Source organism: Chelonia mydas, chromosome 24, assembly GCF_015237465.2.
Source record: "Chelonia mydas isolate rCheMyd1 chromosome 24, rCheMyd1.pri.v2, whole genome shotgun sequence".
In the NCBI taxonomy this organism is placed as follows: Eukaryota; Metazoa; Chordata; order Testudines; family Cheloniidae; genus Chelonia; species Chelonia mydas.
Window position 1 is genome coordinate 18,027,097 of NC_051264.2, and position 17,733 is coordinate 18,044,829.

Consider the following 17,733-nt stretch of genomic DNA (forward strand, 5'->3'; position numbering starts at 1 on the left):
TGTACGTGACCTTTCCTCACAAAGTCCGGCTTGTCTGAGAGTCTCTGAGGGGACTGGCTGTGACTCCGGGGTCAGACGGGGGCAGCGATCCAGGAGTTCAAGCTGGGTGAAATCTGTTCACAGAGCACCACCGGTTGGGGGGATCTGCCCTGTTTCCTGACACCTTCCCTGAGCCCGGCACTCCCAGTGGAGCCGCTCCAGAGAGTGGGACAAACTGAGCCCTGCAAAATCAACCTAGAAGGACATTTCTCCCCCCCAGTGCGTTCCCACCTGCCTGGACAGCTGGGTGAGCCACGGCCTCTCCTTCCCACAGCCCTCCTTCCCCAGGGGAGCTCAGCCAGCCCATGCCTTTCCCCCGGCCACGGGCCTTGCCTTGGGGGAGGGGGTCTAGCGAGGACTCCTGGGTTCCATTCCCTGGCCCTGCAAGGGGAGAGGGGTCCAGTGGTTAGAGCAGGGGGCTTGGGAGCCAGGACTCCCGTGTTCTCTTCCTGCCAGCATCACTAGAGCACAGATAGGGGTTGGGGGGCCCGGTAGGGGGCGGTCAGGGGACAAGGAGCTACGGGGGTGCTTTCTCCACAACTCGCTTTATTCAGCCAATGCACAAATGGAACTCGCAATCCCCCCCAAAGAGAAGCACCAGCCGGTGGCGGCTGAAGGGAGGTGCACTGCAGCCCGGCACGCAGCAGAAGGGGAGCACGCCAGGCCGGGGCTCAGGGCTCCCCGATGCCTCCAACGGCCCTGGGAGCTGGGTAGCACTCAGCCCGGCTCAGCATCTCCACCATGCCCTGGGCGTATTTCTTCTTCCCCAGTCTCTTCACGCAGGCGCCAGGGGAGCCACATCCAGCTGCAATCTTCGTCAGGGTGATGCCATCTGGACAGGGGAGAGAGACGTGATCGGGGGCTCCCACAACCCCCCCGACCCCCATGAGGTCTCTCACACACTCCCCTCCCAGCAGGACTGCACCCGGCTCTGCAGGCAGAGTGGGGTCTAGTGCTCAGAGCAGGGGGCTGGAACTACGTGAGAACATAACAGAGGAACGGCCCTCCTGGGCCTCACCAAAGGTCCATCTAGCCCAGTATCCTCCGGCCAATGCCAGGTGCCCCAGAGGGAATGAACAGAACAGGGAACCTTCCACTGATCCATCCCCTGTCGCCCATTCCCACCTTCTGGCAAACAGAGGCTAGGGCCACCATCCCTGCCCATCCTGGCTATAGCCACAGATGGACCTGTCCTCCAGGAACTTCTCTAGTTCCTGTTTGAACCCTGTTATAGTCTGCGCCTTCACAACATCCTCTGGCAATGAGTTCCACAGGTTGACTGTGCGTTGTGTGAAGCAGTACTTCCTTTGGTTTGTTTTAAACGTGCAGCCTGTGGTGACCCCTTGTTCTTATGTTAGGAGGAGTAAATAACACTTCCTTATTTACTTCCTCCACACCCTTCAACCTTCTCTAGACCTCGATCATATCCCCCCTTAGCCGTCTCTTTTCCAGGCTGAAAAGTCCCACTCTTATTAATCTCTCCTCATATGGCAGCCGTTCCATCCCCCTCATCATTTTGGTTGGGCTTTTCTGAAGCTTTTCCAATTCCAACAGATCTTTTTTGAGACAGGGCGACCACATCCACATGCAGTGTTCAAGCTGTGGGCGTCCCATGGATTTATATTGAGGCAACACGATCTTTTGTGTCCTATTCTTTGTCCCTTTCTTAATGATTCCCAGCATTCTGTTCGCTTTCTTCACGGCCGCTGCACATGGAGTGGATGATTTCAGAGAACTCTCCACAGTGACTCCAAGATCTTTCTTGAGTGGTAAATTCGACCCATCATTGTGTATGTCTACTTGGGATTACGTTTGCCCATGTGCATTACTTCGCATTTATCAACACTGAATTTCCTCTGCCGTTTTGTTGCCCAGTCACCCAGTTCTGAGAGATCCTTTAGTACCTCTTTGCAGTCTGCTTTGGACTTAACTATCTTGAGTAGGTTTGTATCTTCTGCAAATTTTGCCACCTCACTATTTACCCCTTTTTCCAGAACATTTCGGAACATGGTGAATAGGACTGGGCCCAGTGCAGATCCCTGGGGGACCCCACTATTAACCTCTCTCCCTTCTGAAAACTGACCATTTCTTCCTACCCTTTTTTCCCCATCTTTTAACCACTTACTGAGCCATGAGAGGATTTTATCCCATGACAGCTCACTTTGCTTAAGAGCCTTTGGTGAGGGACGCTTTCTGAAAATCTAAGTACACTATATCCACGGGATGCCCCTTGTCCACACGCTTGTTGACCCCCTCCGAGAATTCTAGTAGATTGGTGAGGCGTGATTTCCCTTTACCGAAACCATGTTGACCCTTCCCCAACAAATTATGTTCATCTGTGTGTCTGACAGTTCTCTTCTTTCCTATAGTTTCAATGACTTATTGGCCTGTAGTTGCCGGGATCACCTCTGGAGCCCTTTTTAGAAATTGGCGTGTCATTAGCCATCCTCCAGCCATTTGGGACAGAAGCTGATTTAAATGGTAGGTTACAAACCACAGTTAGTAGTTCTGTAATTTGACATTTGAGTTCCTTCCGAACTCTTGGGTGAATTCCATCTGGTCCTGGTGACTTATTCCTGTTTAATTTATCAATTTGTTGCAAAAACTCCTGTAATGACTCCTCAATCTGGGACAGTTCCTCAGGTTTGGGAATCTCCCTCCCATCCTCAGCCGTGTAGACCGATGCACAGAATTCATTTAGTTTCTCCGCAGTGGCCTTATCCTCCTTGGGTGCTCCTTTGGCATCTCAGCAAGTAGGACTCCAGGGTTCTCTCTGCAACTCTGCCAGGGGAGTGGAGTCTAGTGGGTCAGAGCCAGGGGGGCTGGGACTGAGCCAGGACACCTGGGCTCCACCTCGTGCTCTGTGTTCAAACCCCGCCCCCATCTGGAGGACTTACCCACTGTTAATATCCCAGATTCCTCAACACAATGGTCCTCGGCGCCGGTGCAGGCCAAGGGCTCCTTCTCCTTCTCCCGCCAGCCATCTGCCCCCCCTTTGAAGAACGACAGGCACTGCCGGCCGTTGGGGACGGAGCTCACAGTTGGCACTGAGAACAGTCAGACACACACAGTCAGCCAGGGGTGGGGAGTCACCACACGCTGGGCTCGATCCCAGCTCGGGGAAGGGAGTGGGGTCTAGTGGTTAGAGCAGGGGGGCTGGGAGCCAGGACTCTTGGGTTCTGTCCCCACCTGTGGGAGGGGAGTGGGGTCTAGTGGTTAGAGATGGGGGGGTTGGGCTGGGAGCCAGGACTCCTGGGTTCTCTCCAGACAGGTGTGGCCGGAGAAGGGCTCTAGGTTTGCAGCAGACACACACCTGGGATGGCCCCAGCGTTGCAGCCGTCGGTGTCACAGCAGGCGATGTTCACCCGCACGGTGACATTGTGTGCGTAGGTCTGCGAGAAGGGGCCGGGCTCACAGTTCTTGGGCTCCAGGCACGATTTACCCGTGTAGGAGAAGGAGTTTCCCTCTGTGGAATGAAACAGAGCATCACCTCTGAGCTCCCCTATGGACCCCCAGCTGCTCCATCCTCCCCTTTTGTTCCATCCACCCCACCCCCAACTAATCTCATCTTCTCCCCCACCCCCGATAAAATCCTCTCTTCTGTCTGATCCAGGCCCCACAGCCACCCACTGCAATTTCCCATCTCATACCATCCCCCATCTATGACATTATCTTTCCAGACTGAGCAGAGGAGCAGAGTCTATTGGTTAGAGTAGGGGGAGGGGCTGGGAGACAGGACTCCTGGGTTCGACCCCTGGCTTCAGGAGGACAATGGTGTCTACACTTAGTAGGAATCTTCTTTCACTCACCCAGCCTGATCTCTGCCACGACGGTGACGCTGGTCCCTTCCGAGGGGGAGCAGGGCTGCAGGGGGCCGGAGCACGATTGCTCTTCGGATGCACACACCTCGCATTGCAGAGTGCTCCCTGGAGGTTGGAAAAATCCCTTCTCAGTACAAACCCCGGCTCCCCACCCCTCTCCAGGCAGTGCCCGTGGGTGAAATACCACCAGCAACCAAGAGGTGGCGCTGTGGGAGTTGTTACCACCAATGCCTCCTCTCTGAACGTGTGGGCAGGCAGATCTTGGAGAAATTCCACCTGCTTTTGCAGCAGTTCTGCCCAGTTCCATTCAACTCTCCGGATGGGGAAAGGCATCTTGCTAGCTGGTCATTTGTATCTGACTCAACACTGCAGACAAGTCTGTTTGCTGCCTGAGTGTCTGTGGCTAGAATACATTTTCAGCTGCTGACGGGGCTATCTGGGGTGCAGCTTGTGCCTGTGAACAAACCCCACACGTCTGTGTAGACAGAAAAACAAGAATTCGGCTGCACTGAAGAGGGGTTTCTGCCTGGCTTTGCGGTGAACCTTTCACACACACACACACACACCCCGCCGTAACTCTCTGCTCCAGGCCTCTGCCTCTCAGAGTTACGTCAGCTCAGCCACACTCGACTTCAGCCCACTTTTCATCGCTGATCCTGCCAATTCTCTTCTTCAGAATACGATTGACGCTTGCTAAGCCTTTGGATTGATGGCTGTGCGCCTCCAGCCAGCAATCCCAGGAGCATCAACTCTGTCCTCTCCAGAGCCTGGGGGCCTTTAAATTCATGATGTGAGCGTAAGGTTTTTAAGAAAGAAAGAAAGAAAGAAAGAAAGAAAGAAAGAAAGAAAGAAAGAAATTTGCCCACTTTGGTTTTTTTACAGCTTTCATGTGGAAACATCAATTAAACCTCAGAATCCTGCCCCTGCCCCTTCCCCTTCTATGTCCCTAGATGGTAGCAAAGTTATATTATCCCTATCAAAGAAATAGGGAAACTGAGGTAGAAAAAAGATGTGTTGAATTCAGGGTTAGAAGCAAGAAGACAGCCGAGAAGTCCTCACTCCTGACTCCCAGCCCACTCTAACCCACGAGAACCCACTCCTCTTTCAGAGCCACAGACAGAACCCGGGAGTCCTGATTTGCAGGAGTCTCTGCTCAAACTCACTACACCCCAGCCCTCTTCTACAGCTCGGGAATGAGCCCAGGATTCCTGGCTCCCAGCCCCCACCCGTTGCATCCTCATTCCCCTTTCAAACCCGGGGAATGAACCCAGGAGTCCTGGCAGGAATCTCAGCGCTGATGGGCAGGGGAACATTTCCAAGCAGGATTACATGTGGACGGGGGTGCTGCTCCTCATTGGGATGACCCCAAGCCCGGGCGAGAGCTGGAGGAAGAACAAGAAGAAGGAAGGACAGACGGACTCAGACCCGCTGGCCAGGCCCCTAGCGTGGGCTGTGGGAGTCCCAGGCTCCAATCCCTGCTCTCCTCGAGTCAGCCGGGGGACGTGGCCCCGGGTTTTCCTCTCGCTGGTTTTACCCACAAATTCCATCCTGACCCCAGAATCCGCCATCGACAGCGGCATGTTCCCCAGCTGAATTCCGGCTCCCTGTGCCCGGAGATGGGAGATTTCACACCCTGCATGGGACACTGGCTGATCAGATGATGCCAATGTGTACTGAGGCCAATTCCCTTGTGCGTTAGTGGAGATCAGCGGTTCTCAGCCAGGGGTCCGTGTACCCCAGGGGTACACACAGGTCTTCCGGGGGTACATCAGCTCATCTCGATATTTGCCTCGTTTTACAACAGGCCACATTAAGGCACGAGTGAAGTCAGTACGAGCTAAACTGTCGACCCCTTGTTCATATTGCTCTATATACTCTACACTGAAATGCAAGCACCAGAAAAGTGTCGACTCCAAAGCCGGGGACCATCCTGTCCTGTCAACTCTCTTCTTCTGAATTTGATTGGTGATCGTTGACCCTTGCCACTGATGGCTTCACACCTCCATCATGCATGCAAAAACTCTGGGCTGGCTGAAGAGAGCCCATGATCGTTAACTCTTTCCTGTCCAGAGCTTGGGAGAGTTTCAATTCAGTCAGTGAACAAAAGTTTTTAATTGAAGGACAAAAGAAAGAAAACAAATTGGTCCATTTTGGTTTTTTTCAGAGCTTTCCTCTGGAAACATCACTTCAACCTCCAAATGCCTTCTCCTGCCTTTGCCAGGGTCCCAGGTGGGAGGAAGGGAACATTCTCCCCCTCTTATAAACAGGGAAACTGAGGCAGAAAGAGGCGGTGTCAGACTCGGAGCCACGAATACAGCCAAGGAGTCAGATTTCAGAGTAGCAGCCATGTTAGTCTGTATCCCCAAAAAGAACGGGAGTACTTGTGGCACCTTAGAGACTAACAAATATTCCTGTTCTTTTAACGAAGGAGTCCTAATTGGTGCTGGCTTCCAGCCTATTCTAGACCCACCCCATCCCTGACCTGGGGATAGAACCCAGGAGTCCTCGGCCAGCGTGGGGTACATACACCCCAGAAGAGATCCCCCACTCCCTCCCAGAGCCGGGGAATGATCCCAGGAGTCCTGGCAGGAATCTCAGCGCAGGGGGCAGGGGAACATTTCCAAGCAGGATGACAAGGGTGCGGGACGGTTTTCCTGGCTCCTGAGAATTCTCTGTGATTTCCAAACCTTTCCTGCTCCTCATCGGTGCCCGGCTCCCTGTGCCTGGGGACCTGGGGACGGATGGGACCCGGTGCCCGGCTCCCTGTGCCTGGGGACCTGGGGACGGATGGGACTCCCCTATGACCAGGAGAGCAGACAGCAGGCAGAGGGGCTGGGGCGTCCACATGGTGGCCAGGCATTTTCTGCAGTGACCAGAGCAGCGATGAAGCAGCTGGCTGTGGGTACGGCAGGCAGGTTCAGAGAATCAGAGAACCATAGAAGATCAGGGTTGGAAGAGAGCTCAGGAGGTCGTCTAGTCCAACCCCTGCTCAAAGCAGGACCCACCCCAACTAATTCATCCCAGCCAGAGCTGTGTCAAGCTGGGCCTTAGACACCTCAAAGCATGGAGATTCCACCCCCTCCCTAGGGAACCCAATGCAGCGCTTCACGACCCTCCTATTGAAATTGTGTTTCTTGATCTGCAGCCTAGACCTCCCCCACTGCACCGTGAGACCATTGCTCCTCGTTCAGTCATCTGCCACCACTGAGAACAGCCGAGCTCCATCCTCTTTGGAACCCCCCTCAGGTAGTTGTAGGCTGCTCTCAAATTCCCCCTCACTCTTCTCTTCTGCAGACGAAAGAAGCCCAGTTCCCTCAGCCTCCCCTCCTAAGTCACGTGCCCCAGCCCGCTCATCATTTTCGTTGCCCTCCGCTGGACTCTCTCCAATTTGTCCACATCCCTTCTGTAGTGGGGGGCCCAAAACTTTACCCAGTACTCCAGATTTGGCCTCACCAGTGCCGAATAGAGGGGAATAATCACTTCCCTCGATCTGCTGGCAACGCTCCTACTAATGCAGCCTAATATGCCGTTGGCCTTCTTGGCAACAAGGCCACCCTGCTGACTCATAGCCAGCTTCTCATCCACTGTAATCCCCAGGTCCTTCTCTGCAGAAAGGTTGGCAAATACGTGCCCCCTGCGGGGATTGGCTGGGGCTGCCCCGTGACATCCTGGTGGGCCCAGAGATGGGAGATTTCATGGCTCTGCATGTGACACTGGCTGATCAGGTGATGCCAATGTGTACGGAGGCCAATTCCCTTGTGCATTCGTGGAGATCAGTGGTTCTCATACAGGGGTCCGTGTATCCCAGGTGTACACACAGGTCTTCTGGGGGTACATCAGCTCGTCTTGATGTTTGCCTCGTTTTACAACAGGACAGATATAAAGCACTAGTGAAGTCCGTATGAGCTACAATTTCCTGACACAATGACTTGTTTGTGCAGCTCTATGTACTATCCACTGACCTGTAAGAACAATATTTATATCCCAGTGGAGTTATTTTATAATTACACGGTGGAAATGAGAAAGGAAGCTATTTGTCAGTCACAGTGTGGCCGTGACACTTATGTATTTTTATAATAACATAAGAAAGGACCTGTCATAAATATAAAGGGAAGGGGAACCACCCTTCTGTCCCCGGTGCTGTAAAATCCCTCGTGGCCAGAGGCAAAACACTTTCACCTGTTGTTATAAATATAAAGGGAAGGGTGAACCCCTTTACAGTCCCTCCTGTCCAGAGGAAAAATCGTCTCCCCTGTAAAGGGATAAGAAGCTAAAGGTAACCTCAGTAGTATGAGGGCCCTACCGTCAATCAAACCCTAACCCCGCCCAATGACCCCTTAGCCCCACCCCCTTGACCCACACCAGAAGTCCCGCCCCCATGTTGTATTACTTCCGGGGTCAAGGTTGCCACATGAGCGGAATCAAGGTGTGTCATGTGACACCCACCCCACCCCAAGTTTTAGTTCCTTGTATCTGTACACGGATATCGTAGAGCATCAATTTGTGGGGGACTTTTCTGTTCCCGTTATGTTGTGTCCCCCTCCAAGGAAGGAACAACGAGTTTGTCACCATCACCTACGATAAACCTCATTACATCCCTATCAGTAAACACCACATCGACACCGTTACCATTGAAATAAAGACAGATCAGAACAGAAGCGTCTCATTTCGCTTTGGCAAGGTGATCATCAAGCTACACCTGCATCCCCGGAGAGAGCGAGTTTTCTAAAAAGCAAAACAATATTATGGCGATCCTAAAAAATTACGGCGACCCCAACATCTACAGGAACTATTACAAAGCCCAGGTGCGATATGCCCTTCCTGGATATTATGGGGCCCCCCTGACGTACGGGGTGGGCGTGGGTGGAATATTCCGTAGCCTCTTTCGAAAAGCTGTACCGCTTTTGAGGAGGGGGCTAGAGATTATTAAACCCCACTTAAAAACTGCCGCTCAAAACATAGCTAAAGACGTGGTAGGTCATGTCTCCCGCGCTGTTCTGGAGAAGGTGGGGAACACAGCTTCACAGGAAGGATCGGGGCTGATGTACATTAAAAGGAGGAAGAAGAGAAAGAGAAATGCGTCATACCCGTGACGCACAGGCCCCCCGAAACCCTTTAAAAGAAGGGCTTTGACCCGCAGGGTCAGCCACAAGCGAAAGTCCAAGAGGAAGCCGGGGCGAAAGAGGAAACGCTCGCTGCCTGATAAAAGAGATATATTTGAATCAACATGGCTTTTGTTCACTGCGGGTCTGAAGAGTGCACCAAATCCGAACTAGACTTGTTCCAAATAGCCCCTCCGCAGACCAGCATTGAGAAAAGCATCTACATCGAGGTGCCACCTCTGTCGCCGTTACGGAGTCTGCCCCCATTGACGTTTTTCTAGCAGGGAATGGCGCAGATTATATGGATTTAAACAACACACTGCTGTACCTGTGTTGCAAGATTGGAAAAGGAGACGGAACTGAACTCGCCGCAGACGCCGAGGTGGGCCTGGTGAATTACCCAGTGGCCTCTATGTTTAGTCAGCTGGATGTCACGCCGGGAGACCGCCTTGTCAGCCAAAGCTACAACTGTTACCCTTACAGGGCCTTTATAGAATCGGTGCTCAATGACAGTGACGACACCCTGGCCACACAATTTTCCACTGGCCTCTTTTACAAAGACCCTGCCCGACAACAGGAAGAAACGGGGTCGGATGGCGAGAATCTAGGGTTTGTGAGGCGTGCAAAGCTGACTGCCCAACGCAGAACAGTAGAGCTTCCGGGTCATCTACACAGCGATCTGTTTTTTCAAGAAAAACGATGGTTGAATGGAGAGGATGTGAAAATTCAACTGACGCGCAGTAAAGATGCTTTCTGTTTAATGGGCAGTGGAACCGAAGGTTTTAAACTGCACATTCTGTCAGCATCCTTTTTGGTGAAGAAAGTACGGGTGGCCCCGAGCGCTCGTCTGGGGCATGCTGAGGCCCTGCTTACCGCTAATGCTAAATACCCTGTGGACCATGTGGGAATGAAAGTGTTTAGCATCCCTGCGGGCAGCAGGGTCAGTAACCAGGAGAACCTGTTTTGGGGACAGTTACCCAAAATGCTTGTTCTAGGGTTTGTGGATAATGATGCCTTTAGCGGAAGTTACACTAAAAATCCCTTTCATTTTAAGCATTATGATATTAATTTTGTGGCCTTCTTTGTGGATGGTGAACAGATACCAACCAAGCCTCTGCAACCAGACTTCGAGGCAGGACACTGCGTGAGAGAATACATGAATCTGGTACAGACGGCTGGTAAACACATGAAAGATCGTTCTCTGTTAATCGACCATCAGGAGTTTGCACAGGGTTACACCTTGTTTGCCTTTGACCTGTCCCCGGACCAGGAATGCGCCGATCGCTATTCCCTGATTAAAACCGGGAACCTGAGAGCAGAAATACGTTTTGGGAAGGCTTTAACCGTTACCGTCAATATGATCGTGTATGTGGTTTTTGACAACGTCATAGAGATAAATCAGAGGAGAAATGTTCTGTTCGACTACATGTGAACATGGACACCGTACAGCTCTCACGTGTCTTATCAATGGACCCTTACATGAACAAGAATTTCTTAGATGTGTTTCCCTGCGATTGGCTCCCTGGCGGCAAGCTGTCTCAGAGACCCCTAGGTTTGGTGGTCAACACACATCCATACAACCAACCGGGTGAACACTGGCTTGCCTTGTGTCTGGTGGAGTGCAACCTTGGAGAGTTTTTTGACTCATATGGGCATCCCCCAAACAGTGTGTTCTTTCCTAAAAGCATGATGAAATTTTTAAACAAAAATGCCACAGACGTGTTTCACAACAGACAATTACAAGACCCCAGATCCGTCGCCTGCGGCTATCACTGAGTGTTTTCCTTACACCATCGTAGCAAGGGTTGATCTTTTGACCAGATTTTAAAATTGTATTCTAATGACTTAGTGCAAAACGACCGGACGGTGATGAATTTTGTAAAAAATAAATTTAAATACTTGGACGTGCCTAGCCTTGCTCAAAGCATGTTTCAACAAGCCCAGACATGTGTATCTTGCAATGATTTTCATAGTCATGTTACCCAATAAAGCACCCCAGGTGAGGGGTTAAAGACAATTGATGTTTGGCGTGGTTTTTTTTAAAAAACAAACAAACAAACAAAACACAATGACCAATTCAGAAATGTTTTATTTAAAGCAAAACATTACCAGTTTAAAAAAAAATTAGAACGTGAAAAAGATCACACACTGAGCCATTCGGCTCTTTTCGCCAATTTTCGGTTTTTAGATGGCAAAAAAGGGGTCACGGTTTCTTGATCCACCCCGGTGTCGGCGGTTGAGGCCTTGAGGCGTTCCAAAAGATCTCTGTTGGTTGCATTGCCCATGACGGAAGATGGTATGTTCAGTTCCGCCATGGCATTCAGAAACACACCCCATCCTTTAGGTACGTGTCTGCTAGGAACAGAGCGCATCTGGGTGACGGCCCTGACTAAGTGGAGCGTGTTAGAACCATTAACCACAGAGCCTTTGTACACAAACGAGCCTTTATCGTTCCACAAAGAGATATTTTTATCCTGGCCCAGCTTATTTAGCAATACGAATGCATTTTTCTTATAACGTTTATTCACGTTATCCAACACCTCCTGAGCAACGGAGTCTGCGGTCTTTGGTGTTTCTGAGGGTTTGGCAGTCACACTCTGTTCCTGTTCTGGTAGAAACAGACTTATTTTTCCTTTATCCACATCGCTCTGCTTCACGTACGTTAGGTACCTTTGAAGCAAGGTGCTGTAAAGTTTAGCCTTTTCATATTCACCTAAGTCAGTTCTTTGAAGAACAGACTTCATTTCAGCATCCAGTAAGCGTGTTGCGGTCGTTCTGATATTTTCCTCTGCTGGAGGGGGAGCCCTTATTTGCTCCAGCTGGTGACTAGGCACCAGGTACATTTTTTCTGCATACTCCATTATTGATTAGTTAAAAGCCCCGTGATCAGAGGGATAGCAAAACTTAACCGTGCTCCGATAAACCCCCCAGACTGCTTCACCAGATGCTTCTTTCTTGTAAGTGAAACCCTTTTATTACACAAAGTTTTTATAAGCGTGTGTTTCTTTTTCAGCACGGTACTGAGCGCTATTTCTGAGATGGCCGCTACTAGATCGTCCGAGGCCGAGCACAGTATAGCCCTCCTTTGCTGCGGGGACGATTTGCTAAGTAATTTGAAAAGGCCCAGGTTTCTCTTCACACAGCTAGACATGTTTTCAGTCAGCAGCCCCGGCTGTTAAAAAGGGGCCTGCCAATAATTCATCTCTTTTTCTACGCAGCTGTTGTTCTTTTTAATGTATAAACTGCCGGCCAGTCTGGAGGGAAAAGACCAGTTCTTAGTCTATAAGCTTCTGGTGTGGAAGCATTTAAATCCACCACCACCAGGTAGCCATGAGGCCTTTTGGTATCATCCTCAAAAGCTTCTAGAAAGAACTGAGCTTTGCCGGGGTACATTTGCCGAGCGAGTGTAGCAATTTGTAATCTATCGCAGGGGTTTTTGAACAGAACCATGTACTTTGTGTTTAGGTTAATAGCGCGACTATTTTTTCCCCGGCAAAATACGTTCTGAACGATATACATAATGGTCAGGTTCCTGTGATGAACGTACTTGGTAAAGGCTTTCTCAATTTCATCGCTTTCACAGGCAGAGTTCATCAGATCATATAGCACAATCATGTTTACTTTATTGGTAGGAAACAAACGGTCATCGTCAAAAGCATCAGGCAGCCCCTCCACAAAATTGAGAAAGGGATATTTACAGAGCAGTTCTTTACACAGAGGTTGCCAACAACTGTAACACCACACAATAGTCTCAGGCGTAACAGACAATGTTTGTTTGGTATTATCCAATACATTTCTTAGAAAGTAACTTTTCCCGCAGTTTCTAGGCCCCGCGAGAATTGCAGAAAAGGGGTGTTTCCACCTGGTATCCATTTTTCAAAAGCCGTAGGGCAGGGTTTTAAATCCTTCTCCTAGGACCCTCTTGTTGTAAACGACTTTCTGTGTTTCTTTAAGGGTTTTTGTCTCTATTTGCCACTGATTTTTGTTTCTTACAATCGAGGGCTGCTGCACCTCTATCTTTTTTGAGGGGTTTTCTCGCAGGCCCGTGCAATAGTCCAGGACTAGATCTTTCAAACTGTCAAAGTTGATCTTTTCACAGTTTGCTGCGTTCAGGGTAATACCTTTGACCTTCATACAGGCCTTTCCTCCCGACAGCTTATACCCGTATGTTTTGGGACCTGCCGACACAAACTCGGTGATGTGTTGATCTGGCGGGATCTTGCTCGTGAGGTCCCCTAACTAATCCCCCAGAGGGGGATTCCAAGCCCCCTCCCTTTTCAAAAATATCACCGAGTCAGGGTCGGGGTACAGGCACCGCTCTTGCAACCCGTCTAGGAGGTTGTATAGCTCTAAGCGGCCATAAGCGGTGGGGAAACAGGCTATGAAAACATTGGTATTGCCAGAGACAGAATAACGGTCCATTGCGTGCTTCCAAGATACGCACGCTGTTTCATCATCGGTAAACTCACAGGACGAAACCTCATAGTTGGGAGAAAACAGGTACGGAAAGAGTTCGTCGGGGTCTCTCACAATGCTGGTACTGCGTAGTTTGGTTCTTTGGCCGAATTTACCCCATAGAGAATTTAAAAACAGCTTAGCAATTTGGCGTTTAGCGGGGTTTAGCCTGATCTCGTGTTGGCGTAAATGCACACCTTCTTGCTGGTAGAAATCATTAACATACTTATTTTGTTTTTCTTCATCTGTGCACCAGCTGGGATACCCTGAAGCCTCTTGTTTCTGGCGGAGGTGTAATTTTATGTACTCTGAAAAGAGTTCATTAGATGTTTCATTAAAATGCCAGATTTCCTAGATTTTAGCCACCACGTACGCCTTCGCTATGGCAGCATTCAATTCCACCGTGCACCAAGTCCCCAGGATGGCCCTCTCCTCATCAGTATGGGTGCAGGTCTCCCGCTGCTCGGTTTCCGCACAGGTTTGGCATAGTGGGAACATAAGCTTGCCACCCACTCTGACAGGTAACAATGGGAAAAAGAGGCCTCGTGGAGGGAACACTTTAACTTTTGCAATTCCAAAATAATTTGCAAGGGGTCCAAATTTGTCATAAACTATATCGGGGTGTCCAATAGAATAGTCTTTGGTTTTGTTTACGAAAGGGTACAGGCTGGTAAAATCATAATAGTGGATTTCTTCGCCGGGGTTAGGTTTATACTATAGACGTAGAGCGTTTGTCCTCCCCCCAAAAAGAGCATCCCTAGGCATGAGAGGCTGGGGTAACTGGGCTCGGTTTAAAAAGCTCACAAGCTCCCTGTCTGTTTCTTTCATCACCTCCCACTCGTGCTCCCAAAGAGTCCTCACCACAAAACCAAGTCGTTTTAGATAGTCGGTCTTGAGCTGCATCATGTAATAAAGAAATCCAAAAGTTGTACCCATCATAGGGTTTTGTGCTTTTTCACAATGACAGGTGACGCAACCGTGAAAAAACCCCCCATTAAACTCAAAGGCTGTGTCTACCCCATCAACATTGGCATAACCGTCTACAAAGTAGGGGCCTACCTGTAGTTCCCCACCCTGTAAAGCGTGCCGTATTTGTATATTTTCTTTTTGAGAGGTATACAACAGCCACTCAATAGATGGAGTTGAATATCTTTTTCTGTCTGTGATAGTTGTCTGGAGGGAGAAGAGCTACCGTGTTAGGCTCCAAAAACATAAACCTGTACATAGCCATGCAGACAGATGCCAGCGTTATGTGCCGGAATGGATCTATACACCGTTTTCTCTCGGTGAATTTACCAGGTTCTCTCTCTACTATATTGCCCTTCTCCGCCATTTTCATCATTTCTTTTCAGTATAGCATATAAGCCTGTCTCAAAATTTTTACATCCTGCTGACAGTAATACGCAAGCTCTTTCTGCAGGTCAAAAGTCTCAGAGCTGTGGTCTTGATACCAGTCGAGAAACTCTGCTTTTTCCCTGGGCATCATGCTTTCTACACCATAGTGCTCCACACCAGGCATAGGCCCCACATAATTTTGATTTTCTAAAGTGTTAAAAACTGTGGAAAATACCCTTTGCAACCTTCAAACCCCATCGCCTGCCGGAGCTTGCTAAGCTTCATGGGCAAGAAGTGTAAAGAGTCTATAAAACGAATGCCCAGGGCCTTAACTTCTACACACATGAGTTTACTACCCTGAGTGATCAGGTCTATGCACATCTTTTCCTTCAGTAACTGTCTAACGCTGAAGTACGCATCATAACCTTGGGAACCTTTGTGCGCTAGGAACGTGTAGTCCCGGAACTCTTTGCCAATAAAGGTCTTAACAAACATAGAAAGACATTCGTCACCCTTCAGTTCCCAGGATTGTTCTGGCTTTAGGGACATCGCAAAAATGTAATTGGGCACATGCAACCCAGTCTCCTGCGTACATTCAAAATCCTAAAAAATATACTTTTCTGAGGATTCGGGCTTCCTAAGGCTGTCCATAAAACAGAGGTGACTGTCTATATCTCCAACGATCAAACCCTGCCCCTGCTTACAGCGCCTCCCTTTACACCGGTGCCGCTTGTCCACGTACGACTGACACTGATCACACAAAGTTTTAAACAAGCATTCAACTGGTTTTTTTGATGCACAGTGGACATGTCTGTCTAAACACTCTTTGGACCGACAAAACAGTCTACAGCTAGGACTCCTCAGCGGCACCCCCACGCCAGAACCCCATAGTAATGTTCATCGTGCAACAGGATGAAATAAGTCTTAGGGTACACAGGGCCCCCCGTTTTAAAAAAACCCAGCCACCTTTCACTGCATACAGCACCACCTGTATGTTAACTCCTAAATGCTGTTCAAACTTTGCTACGTCACTGAGCAGAACCTTTTTTGGATCTCACCACCCCAGTTTCTCATGCAACTTTCTAGCCTCTGCTAACAATTCCGCATCCGTAGGTTTATGACCGGCCATGATGGCCAAGAGCCCACCTGCAAAACATAGAAATTGGTACCAGTGTAAGTCAGGTCTACTAAACATTGTCTCTTTTTTGGAATAATTTGACTACTAAGGATAGAATTTATAACTCTACGAGTGCCCCCACCCCTATTTTTTACAACTGTCACAACGAGGCACAATGTCCCATCGACATGCAATCCTCTATTGCTCTGTAGCAGCTTTGAGGTCTGGTTTAAGAAATCCTCAGCGGACGGCTCATCCCTCGTTCTTCTGACTGAAAACAAAGGGTCAGTTCAATGACGGCTCTCTAAACGTAACTGTACAGAATCATCAGGGCCTACCCTACCATTAATGTCATCAAGATCTAGCTGTATCCCTCTGTTGATACCTGTTGAGCTGAATTTATTTGCTCAAGATTGACAAAACGAACCTCCTCACAATACACCGACCCCCCAAATCTAGGTAATTCACGTTGCCAACTTCTCACTCTCTCCATATACACCTCTGCATTTTCAGGGTTACTTGGGGGTTCCTCTATGGAACCATCAGTGGCATCTTCTACATCCCATACTAATGGAGAGTCAGACTCTGAGACGCCTCCGTGAGGGTCATTGGGAGCAGATGGGGCCCCGTCTAGAGAGCCCTCTGGGGAATTTTCTAAACCAGAGTCTGATTTCGCCTCCCCATTTTCAGACAGGCCAGTTTGAGAGCCTCCGGTAGGGGGCATCTCTTTTTGGGTTTTTTTCCTCATTACCTCTTTAGCCCTTTTTAAAATTTTTACAGCGACCCTGGCCTGGAACTTTTTGGCAGCCATCTGTTTGTCCCCGAAGCGCTGTCCGCCCTTTTGTTTACACATGAGCTGATGTGCACCCTTGAGATTTTCCAAATCTTTTGAGAATGCCGTTGTTTTAGACCCCCCGAGGATACAGCATCCATCAGTTTTCTCAATGAAGCATCAAACTCTTCCAAAATACTAGAATATGGGGGACCTGTGACAAGCTTACGGTTTTGGGAGAATGGCTTATCAATCCTTGGTTTTTTATTCACAACCCCTAGAGCGCCTGCTCCGGGTTTGTGAATGTGTGTGTTTCTGCGCACATTCAGAGCCCCTAGAGTGCGTGCTCTGGGTTTGTGAATGTGGGCGTTTTCGCTCACAGTTTTCTCAGGGCTCCGTGTGGCGGTGGCCGCTGAGGAACTGGAGTTGTGTTTGCATGGATGTTTTTCACCAGAGTGTTTTGTTTTGCCCTTGGCTTTGACGTAAATGAGGTTTGGACTGGCCTGATGCTTCATCTGCACTCTTGTGCTGTTTTGCCTTGTTAAAGGTCTCAAAGCAGATTCCTGGTTCTTTGGTGGTTCTCGGGGTTGTGTCCTTGTAGCTCCCACTACAGCTTTGTCAGAAGGGCTGCACGTGACTGACTGGGGCAGGGGGGAAAAATGCATTTTTTACAAAAACGTAACTTTGCCAGCTTTCTCACCCACACCTATGTATTTACTTAAAATACAAAACCTCATAAATTAACCAGACTAATAAGCAAAATATATTTACCCGGCTTCATCCATCCATCCGTCACTGATACTGGTGAATTTTTCTTTTCTGTCGTCTCTTTCCTTTTTCTTTTGAGGCTGTTTACCCCCTCATGTTTTGACCGTACTGTAAAGTAAACAACATTCTAATAAGACTGTCATAAATATAAAGGGAAGGGGAAACCCCTTTAAAATCCCTCCTGGCCAGAGGAAAAATCCTCTCACCTGTAAAGGGTTAAGAAGCTAAAGGTAACCTCGCTGGCACCTGACCAAAATGACCAATGAGGAGAGAAGATACTTTCAAAAGCTGGGAGGAGGGAGAAAAACAAGGGGTCTGTGTCTC

At 49.4% G+C, this 17,733-nt stretch overlaps 1 protein-coding gene across 1 annotated transcript; it reads right to left on the reverse strand.

Moving 5' to 3' along the window:
* Positions 1-710: 710 nt before the first annotated feature.
* On the reverse strand, positions 711-6,707 carry LOC119564242 (phospholipase A2 inhibitor and Ly6/PLAUR domain-containing protein-like). The gene is made up of 5 exons (XM_043535611.1): positions 6,655-6,707; positions 3,849-3,961; positions 3,353-3,505; positions 2,937-3,086; positions 711-871 (listed from the first exon to the last, which is right to left on the reverse strand). Exons 1-5 carry the CDS (start codon positions 6,705-6,707, stop codon positions 711-713), a joined length of 630 nt encoding a protein of 209 aa, XP_043391546.1.
* Positions 6,708-17,733: the final 11,026 nt, after the last annotated feature.

Excerpts from the sequence above, each read along its gene's own strand:
- LOC119564242 (XM_043535611.1), bottom strand. The coding sequence starts at position 6,707 with ATGTGGACGCCCCAGCCCCTCTGCCTGCTGTCTGCTCTCCTGGTCATA. Across the intron at positions 3,506-3,848 it reads CGTGGCAGAGATCAGGCTGG|AGGGAAACTCCTTCTCCTAC; the intron begins GTGAGTGAAAGA and ends TTCATTCCACAG. Across the intron at positions 872-2,936 it reads ATCTGGGATATTAACAGTGG|ATGGCATCACCCTGACGAAG; the intron begins GTAAGTCCTCCA and ends TCCCCTGTCCAG.